Source organism: Prunus mume, linkage group LG5, assembly GCF_029339155.1.
Source record: "Prunus mume cultivar Tortuosa linkage group LG5, ASM2933915v1, whole genome shotgun sequence".
Classification (NCBI taxonomy): Eukaryota; Viridiplantae; Streptophyta; class Magnoliopsida; order Rosales; family Rosaceae; genus Prunus; species Prunus mume.
The window spans coordinates 25,774,172-25,790,170 of NC_142702.1; the positions used below are offsets into that span (position 1 = coordinate 25,774,172).

Sequence of the window (15,999 nt, forward strand, 5' to 3'; positions counted from 1 at the left end):
GCCAGAGACGCCAGAGAGAGCTGCCCCCTGCACCTTTTACCATATATTCTTACCTTTTCTTTTGTGGGTTCGTGATGGAGGTGGTTTGAACGAGCCAAGTATCACTCTCGATAGAGATTCTCTAAACTTAAATTCCTAGATTGCCAATATTAACATGTCATATGCATCTACGTTTAACACTAATAACGCGACAAATGAAGGCAAAGTGTTATGGAAAAAAGAGCTGATTTCAGTGCCATCTAATAATACACATACAACAATAACTAGGGTGGTGACCAAAACAATCACAATGTGTAATATCGAAATTGGTATCTGCGAACAGAGTCTTCACCCTTCTCATAATAATCTTCCTTAGTGAAAGTTTGTGTTGGGAAATGGGAGGCGGCAGCATAAGCAGAAGCTCCACGCCATGCATCTAGAATTGGATCCAATGCTTTGACTATCCTTATGGGTGAACCACACGGCCTAATCATCCGGATTCCAGCCTCCAAGCGCTCACTCATACCAGGAAACAGACTACTACCACCAGTCAGAAAGACTGAACTGGTCAGCCTCTCCTCCAGCTCTTGGCCCTTCGTTGGCAGCCTCCTTATCGACACCCCAGCCATCTCATCTAAGCCTGCCTGATCTATCCCAATCCAGTTGGGATTAAATAAAATTTCAGGGCATCGAAACCTTTCAACGCCAAAAAAGATTTGAAAATCTTCCTGGGTGAGCGGACGAAACCGTGGTGCTTCAATGGATTGAGGGTTTGTGGTATCCGTTTTGGGAACAAATGTCGGGTCTACTTCCTGCCAAAACAAAATTATCCAAAATAAATAATGACGATCAACTGTAGTCACATCCAGCACTTAAGTGAACCAAAGTAAACAGACCTGAAGCCTAGAAGTGAGACGCGCCAGCTCTGCTTCATGCTCATCTGGTCCCTCATCATCATCATCGTTATCTTTGCTCATGAGTTTGTAAAGTTGCCAATCTTCATCTCTCGCACCAAAAGTATCCTCACCCTTGCCACGATCAAAAGCTGCTGTTGTCAATAGGCGCATCCTTTCCCTCTGTGCAGCATTTAATCTCTCACCACGCCCAACACTTCCAGAAAAACTATTTCCATTTGTATGTCCCCCATTTGTCTTAAGTCGTTTTCGCTGTTCAACTTTCTCAGAAAGATCTTTATATTTAGCATGCAACTGCTCTAAATAAAGCTCTGGGTTTTCTCTACAGCAAAGAGAGAGAGAAGAGCATAATTAACAAGGAGAGGTACACATTCCAGAACTTCTAAAATCATCAGGGGACTCTAGCATACTAAACATGTATTCAAAAGAATAAGCATTGTTAAAACCTAAGTGTCGTGCAAATTCAGGCAGAATGGTCTATTCCCTTCTTTTATCCTGCTCTCCCTTCTTCATAATATCCCAACTCAACTGAACCTCACAAAACCTTATTTTCAACCCCATGTATTAACCTTCTCTTCTTAAACCCTGACCATAATAAATTGAATTTAAAGAAACAAAAATAAAAGCATAATGATGTCAGCACATACAAACGTTTTTGCTCATCTTGTTGATTTCTCCTTTCCCGCTCTAATTCTTCTTCATAACGTTTCTGTTTAGCTCGCTGCCGACCTTCAGATGTGGTTTTGAGAAACAACTGTCTCTTTTTCTCCTTGAGCTGTCAAGAGAACAGTAACAAAGACTAACATCAATGAAGGGAAAACCTAAAGATAATATAAGGAAAAAGCACTAACACTATCTGGTTGATGCAATCTTCAGATGTTAGGTTATATATAGACATCAAAACAATACATAAAAGCATATACCCAGAGGACTTAAGGTATTTCGAGTCATAAATAAATGTTCAGAGCAATGAATTGAGTGCAGATTAAATATATAAATCTTTTAAGTGCAATAGACAACAACTTCAAAATGGTGGGGAATGTGAAAGACACTTGGCATAAAAGCATACCTGCTCAGGGGTAAGCATGTTGTCAGGGATATTTAAAAGAGGGAACCTTTCGCCTCCTGCAGGATCTGTCTTCTCCTCAAGCTCAGCTTGTTCAGCCTTTGGTTCACCTTTTGCTTTCAGTAAAGATTGTCTCACCTTCACAAGGGCAGATTCTACTTCCTGCTTGGAGACATAGCCAGTGGCTGACAAGAAAGATGGTATATCATGCTCTTCCACCTGTTCAAGCTGCTGTAGAAGAAATTCCAAACCATGTGATTCATTCTCTAGTTCATTTATCCTAGAAGATCTCTTCGCCTCAGCCATTTCTCGCAATCGTTGACCTTGTTTCTCTTTTATGGCTGCCTTTCTTGCAATCTCTTCTTCAGAAGGGGGCTCCTCAGTAGGTGGTGGAACCCATGGGAGCTGCCACAACCTTGTTTTATCTTCAGCTTCCTTGGTCCCTTTCTGTGACAAAAAATATCAACTGTTATCTCACGAAATTTGGATAGGAGAATGGATTGAAAAAGGAAATCCTCAATACCTGAAATAACCGAGCTTCCGACACATAATCTGGGGCAATGTAACAGTGCTCCATCTTCAGGTCTTCGACTTTCTCCCACGAAAACCTAGCCCTGTTGCATTAAATACACATAATCAGAAATCTTACCCAAGTGGTCCCCATTCAAGTGATGCGAGCAAAACCAACCAAATTCTACTTACATGTGATGAGGGTATTTGAGTGAAAGAAGCTGCTTCATATAATCTGTGATGTGGTACCCACCGATGTTAGTTCGGCAGCTTCCTTGATACATAGGTTCGCCATCAATAAACTGGGAATGAAACACAAAAATCATGGTCAACCTATAACAATCAAGAAAGCAGGCCTCGGCTGTGTTATCATCTTTGTCAATTTATTATCTATTATGGAAGCATATAGATTGGAATTCCATGCTGAAGATTTGCTTGAGGCCAATAAGTTTAGATATGTTTGTATAAAACCAAAACTACATATCCCAAAATGAATGATGATGAACAGCTGATTTATAATTATATCTACAATCACACAGAGAAGTAATGCATGCTAATACGCACAAAACTTCACATGCACACCTCAGTCCTGGATATTTTTTTTTACTATATAAGTCGTTACGTAAGTTAAACACATACCAAGACCCAGAAAGAAAGCATACCGGAATAACATGAGTAGTGGTAAATCCAGGACAGATAGCAAGACCATCTTTATCACAAACCCCATGCTGCTGATTATACTTATAGCTGAATGCAGCATCAACACCAAATGCTGTGAGTAAGGAAATGAAAAGGAAAACAATCAGGAAAGAAATAGATATAATAACGGAGCCAAAAATACACAGGACCAAAGACCAGTGTGGAAGCATGTCTGAAGGGGGTAAAATTTGCAGAGAGTGTTGATACCTATCGATGGAACTCCATATGTCTCAAATAAAAGTTCAGCCATTTTACTACGAGACTGAAATGGGTTGCATACACATTCAGTAATCAGGATCGGATGATCAATCTGTCCTGCCCTCAAAAGAACACAAAGTTAAGGAAAAGTTATGAATATATAGACTGATCTGAAACCTTACATAAAAAAAACACAAAGTATTTAAAATAAATAACTATTCATATGTATATCACAATATTTTTTTTTTAAAGCAAAAAATACGACTATTGCATATCACTATTGCATATCATTCATGCAAACTAAAATTGGCCAACATGAACTAGTCTGCTTATATCATGCCATTCTCATATGGTCTTGAAATGCCACAGATGTTGGAATTTGAACCTAATAACTCATCCATTTAACCAAGGAATTCCATAAAGACCAACAACGATACAGGCACACCATAGATAGATTCTACCAAGTTACCAACATCGCTAGAGAACCAGAACACAAAACATTAAGGCAGATGAAGAACCTACAGTGTTAGCCATTAAAATCATGGTGCAAAATGTGATGGGAAACAAGCACTTGCCTCAACATGGACTAAAATCATGGTAGAACAAAAAATACAAAACAAAAACTGCTGAAAAGCTAACAGCTAAAAAATCCTTAACAATGGAAGTCTAGTAAAACGAAGAAACAAACTGTCCATTTTTTATCATACCTGTGATCCGTTTGCGCCCAACCGATCAAAGCCAAAGTCAAGAATCTACAGATGCAAAAGAATATCAGTGAGCAACAATTCACATATTACTGCAAGCATGTGTACACGAGTAATCTATTTTGAACAAAAAAACAAGAATACATATAAAAAATTATTTTTCTGATTAAATGTGAATCGGAAGAGGTGGAAGCCAGTGACCAAGATATAAACTTTCAAAATAACGAGTCAGTAGGCAAGATAAATTAGAATTGGGTGCCCATAGAATCATTAGTAAACTTACATATTCCATAATTTCAAACTGGAAAACAACATTGCTGTCAAAAGCTGAGCGAGGTCCGGAGCGTGTGCAATCAAAGTATTTCAACAGTGTAGGATCATGGTCTCCAACTATGGTCACAGTTTCACCTGCGCACAGAATTTTTTATTTTTTATTTCAAAACTTTAAAATAAAAATTCGAACTTCAATAATTATACAAAATTACACATGAATGCTTCTTGAAACTTGTCAAAAGTGAGTGTACCAGTGGCTTTGTGGCGTGGTCTCTGAACAATGTTGCGGAAGATAACACGAGGCTCAGTTTCTCCCGCCCATCTGAAAATTTTGACCCAAAAAAATAAAGAAATTAGCAGAATGACCAGACACTCACGCACGTAGAAGTTGAATTAGGGTTTTTTGTTGCTCATGTACCCGATGCGAAAATAGGAGGCGCCATTGTCAATGACGATGGGAGTAGAAGAAGGGAAGAGCCTGTAATCAGACTGCCGTTGAATTTGTGAAATGAAAGGCATTTCTCTTCTCTGTAGCCCAAGGCTTTGTCTGTGTGTTATGCCCTTTCTTTCTCAGCTTCTGCCACAGTTGAAGTTCAACGATGGTAAAGACGAAGAAGAGACTAGCACAGTACCAAAAGTGGGCCGGGTCGGGAAGTCAAGCCCAAATTGGTTTTTACTGGAACCTGTTTTACCGCCAAAGACTGAAACCCGCCACGTGTGATGTCCACGTCACAGAAAGTTACCCAGCATTTGCAGCAAGGGTCCCACTATTTTTTGTTAAAAAAGCCCATGCTTATTGGTTCATGGGCATATAAGAAGAGACTTGGCTGAATTGGGCTCAGACGAAGCCCAAAGTTCCGTTGGCAAATGTCAAGTTTTGGAGGTCAACAAATAGAGGCTTTGACTGACCAAAAAAACAAAACAAAACAAATAGAGGCTTTTAGAAGCTCACTCTTGTTCTTCAATGCCTTTACAAAATCATCTGATATTTTTTGAAACAAGCGATATTGGAAACAGAAATTTTCTCACACACACTATTAAGGTGTTATGAAGTTCTAACATGAGATTACTGATTTGTAAGTAAATGCTTTTTCACTAGACTAGACTTTGTTGGCACAAAATCATCTCATATTACTAAAGCATCATAAGGCTTGATCACTTATGAATTTTTAGTGATTTTTTTCTCTTTGGTATTTTCAATGAGAACGATTTTAACAAACCAAGAGGGGCGAGAGAGGAATCGAGCACAATACTTCAAGTACAAGGATAAATGATACTGTTGGAATTGAACCTTTGACCTATATTTATTGGTTTTTAATTGCAACAAGACGCAAACTGAAGACTTAAATCTTTACCCCACCCCTCCCAAAGTCACTCGAACTAAGAAAACTTGGAAATCATGACAAATGGTTTTGATCAGAAAATGCAAAAATGAAAGGGAAGGAGAAATGGTTTTTGCGCTTTCCTTTGTATGAAAACTACTTACAGAATTCTATGTAGAATCTTTTAGTAAACTCGTGTAACATGTAGTCGGTGAAACTCAAGAATAATAAGTGATATATAATTGAGGGATCACATGTGAAAGGGAAGGACAAATAAAAGTAGTGATAAAGAGTTTGAAACTAAGGAGTGGTGATGAACCATGGCAGGTGAGGGATCGTCCTTTTGGGGATTGAATTATTGTGCCATTGGCCATCGCAGAAACCAAATCACACTGATTAAAGAGCAATTTGGAGTACACATTTTTGGTCTGGCATTACTGTCCTACTCGGAATCATTCAGGTTTCCGATAGATATATGTGCATCGCTAGCATTGGATCCCACTATCTTCACTCTTCTTGTGGATTATTTAAATTTTCATGGTGTTTAAAACTTCTCTTCTTCAGTGAACCCAAAAAAGCGCTTTTGGTTAATCACTTAAGTTGAAAGGGCTTTTGATCTTTGAAGCCGAAACGCTAGCTATTTGATGTGTACCCCTTTTGTAGAAAAACACTTGTCTGAAAATAGGGGTATCATTGTTTTGTATGAAAACGCGTGGCAATTTGTGATTAACTGGAGATAACATAACACTGTTATCCTCGTTTCATACAAGTTTTTGTTTTCTGCTTTTGTACTTTGGAAGAGAGAAAACATGGGCTCTCCTGTTTTAACCAGTTGCATTTTGGACACGCACGCGCAAAGTCCCAAACAACATGATCACTTTCGTACCAATTAAAACCAATGGCAAGCTGTAGAAGCCGAGAGAGAGATAAGAGAAGAGAGATGATATGGCTCCAAATTTAACTGACATTTTCTTAGGTGTGTTTTGTGCTGATGTAACATGGCGTCATATCATCACATCTGATGGAACAAAATGGCCAGATAAATAGGGTTTGAGAAAAAAATATATTTGAAAGGCTAGCTTTTCAGCTATGAGGCTATATTTTTGCATGGCATCATCAAAAACATTTACTAACTCTCTCTGCAACGTACGTTTTACTTTTACCCTCTCATCAAACCTACCCACCCACCCACCCATCACATATATATATATATATATATGTGTGTGTGTGTGTGAGAGGGAGAAAGAGAGAGAGAGAGAGAGAGGGACTGGCCAAGAACTGTTGTGTGAAAGAAAGGACCTACCAAAATGGGAAAGTCGTGCATGGGGTTCTCTACCTTAGGAGCAAGAGCCCCGCATACCACAGTTAAAAGTCCACCTCAATCTTCAGTACACTACTCAGATTCCTCCTAACCCAGAAAGAAAAAAAGCTCTTGGCTTTTCTCCTGTGATCATCCATCTCTCGACTCTCGATGTAGATGATGAGATATATATCTTTGTCATCACCAACACGACTACCTAAAAATTCTCCATTAGTAATTCTAATTATGTATAAATGTACAATTCAACTCTCTCACAAGAAGACTCATAACTTAATTGGTTTGATCCAATTACAATTAAACACATTAGCACTAGCTATAACAATTTAATGGTTTTCTGGATGCGAGCTCGATTGAAACAAATATTATTTCTTGCTCGGTCTCAATATATTAGTGACAAGGCATGATGATACCCATGTTTTGGCTTCTTTTTTTCGGGCTAAAAATCTCTTTGTAATGCGTCTTGTTTTTAATTAAAAATATGTATATGTGTGCGTATTGATATGGTTTAGAGTATAGCATTGGCAGACCCAATAATTTTTTAGCGGAAGTGCAATTTTGAAAGGCTAAAAACTCTTTATAGATTGAACATCTAAGACTTTTTACCTAAATTGACTTTAAATCCCTTCATGCATTCATATATACATGAAAAATTGTTTTATGTAAAATTTTGACTAAGTATGAAAAATAGTTTTTCAGAATAATCATATTCTCAAGATAATTTTTAGCGGCTTTTATTCCTTACACATCAAATAAGAAAACTTGATTTTATGGGATTTTAGTATGAAGTATATATTGACTTAATAAACCATCACTTTTAACATAAATCATATTTTGCACTAAAACTGATTTTTTATATTTTGATTTGGTGGGAATTTGATTTTCTAGTATTTTTATTTGAATACAAATAGGGGGTACTTCTTTATTTACATTATAAATTTAAGTAAATGAAGTAATATAAAAATAAATGAAATTAAATGGGCAAAGACATTTATACTGGAGTGCACCACTACCATCTGAGCAAAGAGTCAATTTGAAGCACGCACAATGATTTCTCCAACGATGAGCCTCCTTGCGCTTTTATAGGTCATCTACTAAGAGTATGGATACACAAAAACCCTATCGACATTGTATCAATAATTATTGATGACATATTGATAGTTAGATATCTTTATTAAATACCAGATATCTTGTACAACATTGGATTACACACACTTCGAAGCCAAAAACCAAGAAGAAAAAGTGGGGTGGGGGTAGAATTTTGAGATAGCGTGTTGGGAAGATAGGAGAGAAAAAGGGGAGCTGAAATGAGGCTATACGAGGACACTGTAGTTTCTAAATGGGGTAAGGCTATACAAGTGCAAATTGCAATCCAACGTAGCCTACGCCTATATCAAACAGTCCTCAGCGAGATTTTGGGGCTTCTTTTTTCGACAACTCATTTCAGATTTCAGAAACGCCCCAAGACCTAGACCAAGAGGGCAAAGTAGAATTGTAGCAGCTAGGTTTAGGGTTTCTTTTGCTGTTTCCTTTCCTTTTAACAAATAAAAAGATTAGAATTAAGTCTTGGAATCAAGTTTCTGACATTAAATATGAGAGTGCATTATGGGAGAAAATTTATTTAACTTGAGAAGATTAATGTTAAACAAGTAATTAACTATGCCTCTTCATGGTTGGGCCATCCTTTTAAGAATTTGGTATTATTAAGAAATTAAATTCAGGGGAGAAAAATGAATACAAAATGTACTACTAAACAAACCCTAATATTAACTTAATACACTCAATAAAAAAAGTTCGTTTAGCCGCACTCAATAAAAAAGATAGACTAGTTGCTTGGACTTGGACTTGGAGGTAGTGCTTGTGGCTTTTAATTTCGTCCGAAAAGGAGACAATGTTTGTTTGTAGGGCACTAGAAAAGCACGTAGCCCCCACTGGCCACTGGTTTCAAAGTAACATATCTCAGCAAATCAATAAACCAAAGTTCTCTCTCTCTCTCTTCCCATATATAATTTATATGAGCTGTTTTAGCTGAGAGAGAGATTCATCCATCCTTGAGCTGCATGTGACGACAATCCAAGTCACCATGATCTCTAAAGTTTTCATATAAAAAAAAATTTAAATTAAATTCTTTTAAGGTTCAAAAAGCAACAAATAATTTGATTTGATAGACATTAACTGGTGATATAAGTCACTGATGAGGAGGATATGGGTGGCTGCGGCGCCATTTTTTTATTATTTTATGAAATAAGGGGGGAAGCACCCCATTTTTTCAGAGATTTTAATGATCAAACAGGTTCAGATATTTGTGCATGATTAAGACCTTTGATGGTTGAGATAAAAAAGAGCCACTATATTTATGTGTATACAAATCATCAGCCTCTTCAGGAAATCAGGGTTTATTCTCAATCTGGAGAGATTAAATGAGGATGGTACAAAATAAGACTCTAAATATATCGATAATTGAATTATTGTAATTTCTAAAAACGCAATATGAGATTTGATTATATTTTGAATGGACAGTAGAATATAATTAAACTTAAAGAATTTTGGTCCGTACTGAATTATTTATTATATGATTGAAACTCTGCATATAAGTCACATTATTTATTTGAGTTATGATTTTTCCCAACAAAGTAGTGGTGATTAAATTCAGTAATCTACATTGTAGTATATTATTGAAAAATAAAATAAAACGTACAGTAAAGTTATATTATATATAGTGTAATACACAGTTCTCTCTCTCTCTCTCTCTCTCTCTTTCTCTCCGTCCGTACAAAAGCAGCCATATCAATGTCACATCAACTATTTTTATATATTGTTATAAGATTTCCGGCCCCGCTCCACTCATTAAAAAACTCATGTAATAGTATTTTCTCCTTTACTTTTGGGACATAAAATTTGATTCTCGTTTTCTAATTTTGTTTTTTTTCTCTCTTTTCTAATTAGACATGGAAATTTGTGACTCTTAATGCAAATGATATTTAAAAATAATTTGTCAATGTAAAGAGTTTGTAGTTTCAAATTGTTGAAAGATTTTCATTCTATACTTCCGGTTCAATTTTCCCAAACTAGAACGATGATGTTTGTTTTAACTTTCAGCAAAAGACAACATTTTTATATGCATACTTGGGTTTGTTTTGTATGTTTTATGTAACTTAACTAATGTGTGTGTGTAATTCCCATGCCCTATGTAAATGGGAGATTCGGTTCGATTTGCCTTTGGTGAATCAGCGATGAGGGCGGGTGAAATTCCTTATAGCCTCTCCGGGTCCCGGAAGGGATGGATGGCCGTGGCTTGCCACCAGCTGTCCCCCTTTTTTTAAAAAAAAAACATCTAATGTGTGTGTGTATAAAATTAAGAGTATATATGTAAAACAATGTTAAAACTAGGCTTGACGAAAGAAAAGTTAAGATGACACTCAGTTAAACAATGACTTAACAACTAATATATGACTCTTCCTATTTTTCCAAGTGTACTCGGGTTCGATTCACGTATAAAACAATTTCGAGACAACTCGATATAATTATGCTCCCTCCCCCTCCCTAGAGAAGGAAAAAAAATGATCATTAAATAATAAGAACATGTTCTTCGAAGTAAAATAAAATTTGGGGCTCGATTAAAGCTTATCTTAAAGCCCGAAATTATGTTTTAGCTTCCAAAGTATTATTTTTCTTGGTTGAAAAAGATATTTTAATTTTAAGGAATCGCCCCTTTCACACGTATTGCGCATGTCCTGTATATATGCAAGTCATAGGATAGAATAGATCCAAAAGTTGTAATATCAAGATTCGTGTAATCTTATCTTAATTAATCCACTAATGAGTATGATTACAACTTTCTCAAAGTTTGATGAATCGACACGTAATGAGCAAAGGGAGCTTGGAGGAGGTGCAGGTGGAGGACAATAGTATTTAATTATTGTACGTATATCAACCGAGAGGAAAACCTATTGATTCGAAAAAGAAGTTAATAAATAAATAAATAAAACTCTAAATTAAAGTCGATGTGTATTCAATCACGATTTTATTGATATTGATCGTATTGTAAATTATTCTTGTTGGGTATATTTCTATAGCAACGACATGTAATTAAACACGAAGTAAAACTTGATTGGGATTGGCTTCAAATTCCAAATGCGTATCGCATAAATTTTGGCAGGGAAGTGGGAGATGGATCTTTCAGAAAATGACCAGCATGGTAAGACGCACTGCACATGTCCAAATTTGTTTTTGGACCACTGCAGTTGTGCCCATCTCCCCATTGAAAATGGGAAAATTGCTTATTCAGACGACTTTTTGAGTCGTTCGAATGTCCAATTCAAGATCTTACAGCTCACAATAATAATGAACATATATGAATTGTGGTTCATGTCAAGCCAGGGAGCCAGCCAGTAGAACAAGAGAACAAAAAACATAACCTTACATAAGAGGAAAGGGGTGGGGATCAGAAGCCTATAATTACTATAATTACTATGGGGGCGTATTGCAAGATAAGTTGATGAGATATAAATGCTCCACATGTCTACTGGAGTGAAGAGATTGAAGGAAACATAACTCACATCCACCAGTAAGACGTAGTGTTTTAAAATGCAGTTGTGGGTTACGTCAGTTGGTTAGGACAATGAATTTGTCTTTTTGCACTAAAGTTTGAATCTAAATCTAGTAGATTAGATTAATTTATTATCGTTTGTATAAATAAATAAAAAACCCATAAATTAATCAAAATCATCAAAGGGCATTGTCTCTCACCCACCAAAGAAAAAAGTGAAATGTAGTGAATGCATGACAAAGTACTTAACCATTTAGAATTACAAGTGGTTTTTCATTTTTGGAAATTATGGGTGCACGGAGTTAACATAAGAGCTAGAGCTAGCTATACTAGCTGGCTTATAAAACTAATTAAGATGGATTAGACATGTATACATATATATATATATATATATATATATATATATATATAGGGCAGTCTCTTTTTAAAGAATCCAAAAGTGGGAAATGAGGAATCAACACAAAGCAACCTTAAACCCTTAAACCACACCACCACCACCACCACACCCCTCCCCCCCAAAAGTCTAGATAAGGTCATTCATGAAGGTCAGGGGTCTGGGTGAAGGGGGCTTGTCAGTTGCCTCCCCACCCCACTTAAAGAAATATGCTTGTAGAAGACGCAACATATTTATCATCCAAACCTAAACGCCACCCCAAAAACATCAACATATGTATTTGAACGATGATGATCAAGTACTACTACTGGTTAAGCTTTCATTTTCCAACAACATACATATATACATATATAGGTTTAATTAAATAATTGCAGAGAGAGGTAGCTTTTGATTTTATTCTGGAGACATCTGTGGAACACAGACTGGGTCACAGAAGATTAAAGTTTTTGGTCAATTTGGTACCCAAAGATTACGATTGATAACTGTTACTCCTCATATTGTGCCCAATAGCTTCTCTCTCTCACCCCCTGACAAATCTCTAATCACCAACCGCTCTCTCTCTCTCTCTCTCTCTCATTAAATCATTTCTCCTACCCCTGTGAAGCTCTATATATTCATGCCCTCCAACCCTCACCAGTCTCTCAATCTTCTTCAACCTCCTCCTCTACTTCTACTTCCCTGTGAATCCCTTCCTTTCCCCTTTTTCACTTTTTCATAGTCGGTTTAACCACAGAGAAACAACTATATACAAGGCCAGCTTTTCCCTTTCTTTATCCGTTTTACCATGTGGTCCCTGGGTCCTTTATATAATTATTCATAAATATATGTAGACCTACACATGGTGATGGTCGTTTCAACTTTCATTTTGGGCTTTTCTTTTATGTCCTTCGTTTTCAGCTTTAATAACTTGTATAGAGTCCTCCATCCCTCCCTCCCTCCCCTTTTCTGTCCTTTACTTTTCTCTCTTGCGTTATATCATGAGATTTAGGGTTAGATCATCAGCTAGCTAGGGTTTCCTTGTCCTTGTTTCGATTCGATCTATTTCGCTTTAATCTCTCTTTTTGCATGGGGGTGATGATATCATGAGGATGGAGATGGCAAAGACGAAGAGATCCGTACAAAAGAAAGACAAAAACCAGTCATTGTTTGCGGATGGAGCATCATCAAGATTCACAATCCCTTGGGGCCAGCTGCTTTGCTAATGGCCCTTTGATGATATGGGAATCTTGATGATGCTGCAGCGGCAATAAATGGCTATAAATATACACTCACTCTTCACCCCAATAGGTCATGAATCATGAACATCACACTAAACCATTCAGGTAAAACATTCAGATACTGGTCTTTCTTCTTTCTTTATCTTTTTGTAATTTTTGAGATGGATGGTGATGGTGAATTTATTAATTATATGAGAAGCACATTGCTGTTTGTTTTGACAATGATGCTTGTTTTCCTATTGGCTGTTGATTTGTTTTATTTAATGTACCATGTATTTACAATGTTTAATTAAGGATATATGTTGGTTTGGGGTTTGTGTTTGTTTGTCTTTGCTTCTTTCTCCCACTTGCACCATTTCGAGTTCTGCAATTGTTCTGTCGTTATCGAGAAAATAAGGGGCGAGTGGGGACTTGGGTTGGGAGGGCAATATCCATTTCATGTGGTAAATACCATTCTGTACTTGTTTAATATATAACTCGAGGTTGTAATTAATTTTAGCTTCGAGCTTTTTCCAGGGGGTTAACATTTCTCAGACTTTTGCAGTTCTGGAACTGCAGCAGCACTGATCTCAGGAATGTCTGTCCTTTGCTCGAAAATGTGACGCCATATATAAGAAATCATGGGCTCTTTGATTTCGTTTTTTGAATACTTTCCAAGCACTCTTTAGATATTTTCTCTTTTATTTATTTATTATTATTTGGTTTTTTCTTTTGTTTTTGCTTTTCTAACTCTAGATCCATCACCTTCATGATGGTCTCCATTTTGGAATTACTCTCTATGCCAGCACGTTTCAGATTTTGGTGACATGATTTCTTTGGAATATGAGATCAAAGTCTCTCATACAATCATCGCTTGCAGCTGTGTCCAGTTTTGGTTTGTCTGCTTCTCTTTGCTCTCTCTACCACTTTTGTTATGCCGGACAAGACGAGCCCTCATCTACTCATGCCATTCTTTCCCATTTAGAGTTTTTCTAACATTCTTCTTATTTTTTCTGTAATCTTTGTGCTCTATTTGTGTTCTACATGTACAAGAAAATATTTGATTTCAAGTTTTATTTATCGGACGGGTTGATCTTCGGGGCTGTTGTCGTCGCCGTCTAGGGTTTGGAGAAGCCTAAACTTTTCTTGTCTACGAGGATAAATGTTATGTGCAATGGCTACTCAAACTCAAATGTAGTACATTTAGCTTTTGCTGCTTTGATAAGAACTTAGTAATTGAATTTTTCTTGTTTTCTTCTCTTATTTACAGCTTCTACCACTGCCAGATGTAAAAATTGTGTGAAGTTGTCATTATTTATATCGAAGAGCAAGAGCTCTATTTTTTGTTGGTCAGTGTGAGCTTGGTCTTATTTGATGTGCTATGATATGTAGTAATATTACCACGTGGGAGAATATTATGAAGGGAAGCATTGTTTTATAGCATCAGTTTTGTTTGCACATTGTCTTCTAAGATGCATTAGTAGTTTGTTATCTCGTGCGGTAGTTGGGTTCATTGGACATGAATGCATCTAGTACGTTTGAAAGTCAGATTTGATACACAAACAAGCGATCTTGGGAAAGGGACGAATAGAAGACAAGACGCCGGGTGCATCTGCCTTGAAAATATTGCAAGTCAGATTTCAGTCCATTTTGTTGTTTGGTATTTATTGCAGTAATTCTTTGTTATCTTCTTTCTTTGTGGTTTCCCGTTCGTAGAAAATATTGTAAAGAAAAGTGCTATCTCGTTTTTCTTCCCCAAAACCAAGTGATGCGTTTCAATCACAACATGATGATAGATACCTAATCAAGGAATGTACCTGACTTGCTGATATTAATTCCTAGTCAAAGAAATTGATATGAGTCTCCACAAGTTGGTGAGGAATGACAAGAAGTTGGGTTTCATGATTTCGTCCTAAATGAGTCACAAATAGGGACTAGATTTTGGACTTACTTTGAAAGGTACAAGTTCTAGTCTTGTTGGGTTTATCTGTAACTGGGCCAGCACTACGAAGCCCACAAGAGGGATCATCAGAGATTTGGGGTGGGCTTCATCTTTGATGTCAAGAATTTTAAGGGGCCTAATTACTTTGGGTCTTGTTGGGTCTTGTTGGTTTCTTTACTTTGGGAGGAATGAAACATGTTTACATTACCTATATTATGCATGATCTTAGCAAAAGATGATCTGAGGAAAGGGAACAAGATCTCTTCCAATCATATGATCATAATCAACCATAAGATCACAGAATATTAGGCAAGAATAAGCACCAAAATCAAATGATTATAATCGACTTAATCATCTTATACGATTCCTTGTCGCTCTAATTCGTTTTGATTAATTCGATTAATTTGTTTAGGTATGGATAGCAATATGAAAAACAAGTTTTCATTTTTTCAACAAATATATGGGGAATGGTGTCTCATGTTCCCTCATTTTTTGAACAAAAATATGAGTTTTGGTTGGTATTTTGTTCTTGTCTTAGTTCTTTGGTTTGTTTTTTTAATGTTATGTGAGCCTCTGGCCTGTGGAGAGGTTTGGAACATGTAGCTCACATGGAGGCATGTGATGTAAAATAGTCATCTCTTCCCACTTGATGAAATGAAACAGACAATCAATATATATGTATAGCAGACTTGACCTCATTAAGGAATAAAATCTTATTATGCTATAGCAGAATTAGCAGCATTTTCAATCAATTACAATATATATATGTGTAGAAAACCATTCTGATAAAAATATATATATGAGAGGCAGCCAGATAAACCAGAGAATATATTTTCTCAGTCAAACAGACACAATTAGGTGATCCCAGTTGGAACCTTGTGCAAGGCTAAAGCAGAGAGGTTGGTAAATTATAAACCTCTCTGCTTCTGCTTTTC

At 36.6% G+C, this 15,999-nt stretch overlaps 1 protein-coding gene and 1 long non-coding RNA gene across 3 annotated transcripts; one reads left to right on the top strand and one right to left on the bottom strand.

Moving 5' to 3' along the window:
• Positions 1–195: 195 nt before the first annotated feature.
• Positions 196–4,940, bottom strand: ARP5 (actin-related protein 5). Of its 2 annotated transcripts, none has more exons than XM_008235419.2 (12): positions 4,762–4,940; positions 4,595–4,665; positions 4,354–4,478; positions 4,074–4,118; positions 3,376–3,478; positions 3,132–3,241; positions 2,662–2,771; positions 2,483–2,573; positions 1,963–2,406; positions 1,541–1,668; positions 876–1,215; positions 196–791 (listed from the first exon to the last, which is right to left on the bottom strand). In XM_008235419.2, the coding sequence occupies exons 1-12, from the start codon at positions 4,860–4,862 to the stop codon at positions 285–287; spliced, it is 2,175 nt and encodes a 724-aa protein (XP_008233641.1). In that variant the 5' UTR covers positions 4,863–4,940; the 3' UTR covers positions 196–284. The 2 variants fall into 2 exon arrangements, with proteins under 2 accessions (XP_008233641.1, XP_088907632.1); XM_089051506.1 differs by having other exon boundaries at positions 3,376–3,483; positions 4,762–4,926.
• Positions 4,941–12,504: 7,564 nt separating this feature from the next.
• On the top strand, positions 12,505–14,475 carry LOC148917435 (uncharacterized). Its single transcript, XR_016126644.1, has 2 exons — positions 12,505–13,248; positions 13,929–14,475. It is a non-coding gene; the product is annotated as an uncharacterized LOC148917435 (long non-coding RNA).
• The last annotated feature ends 1,524 nt before the right edge of the window (positions 14,476–15,999 follow it).

Excerpts from the sequence above, each read along its gene's own strand:
- ARP5 (XM_008235419.2), bottom strand. The coding sequence starts at position 4,862 with ATGCCTTTCATTTCACAAATTCAACGGCAGTCTGATTACAGGCTCTTC. Across the intron at positions 3,479-4,073 it reads TGGGCGCAAACGGATCACAG|ATTGATCATCCGATCCTGAT; the intron begins GTATGATAAAAA and ends AGGGCAGGACAG. Across the intron at positions 792-875 it reads GTCTCACTTCTAGGCTTCAG|GAAGTAGACCCGACATTTGT; the intron begins GTCTGTTTACTT and ends TTGTTTTGGCAG.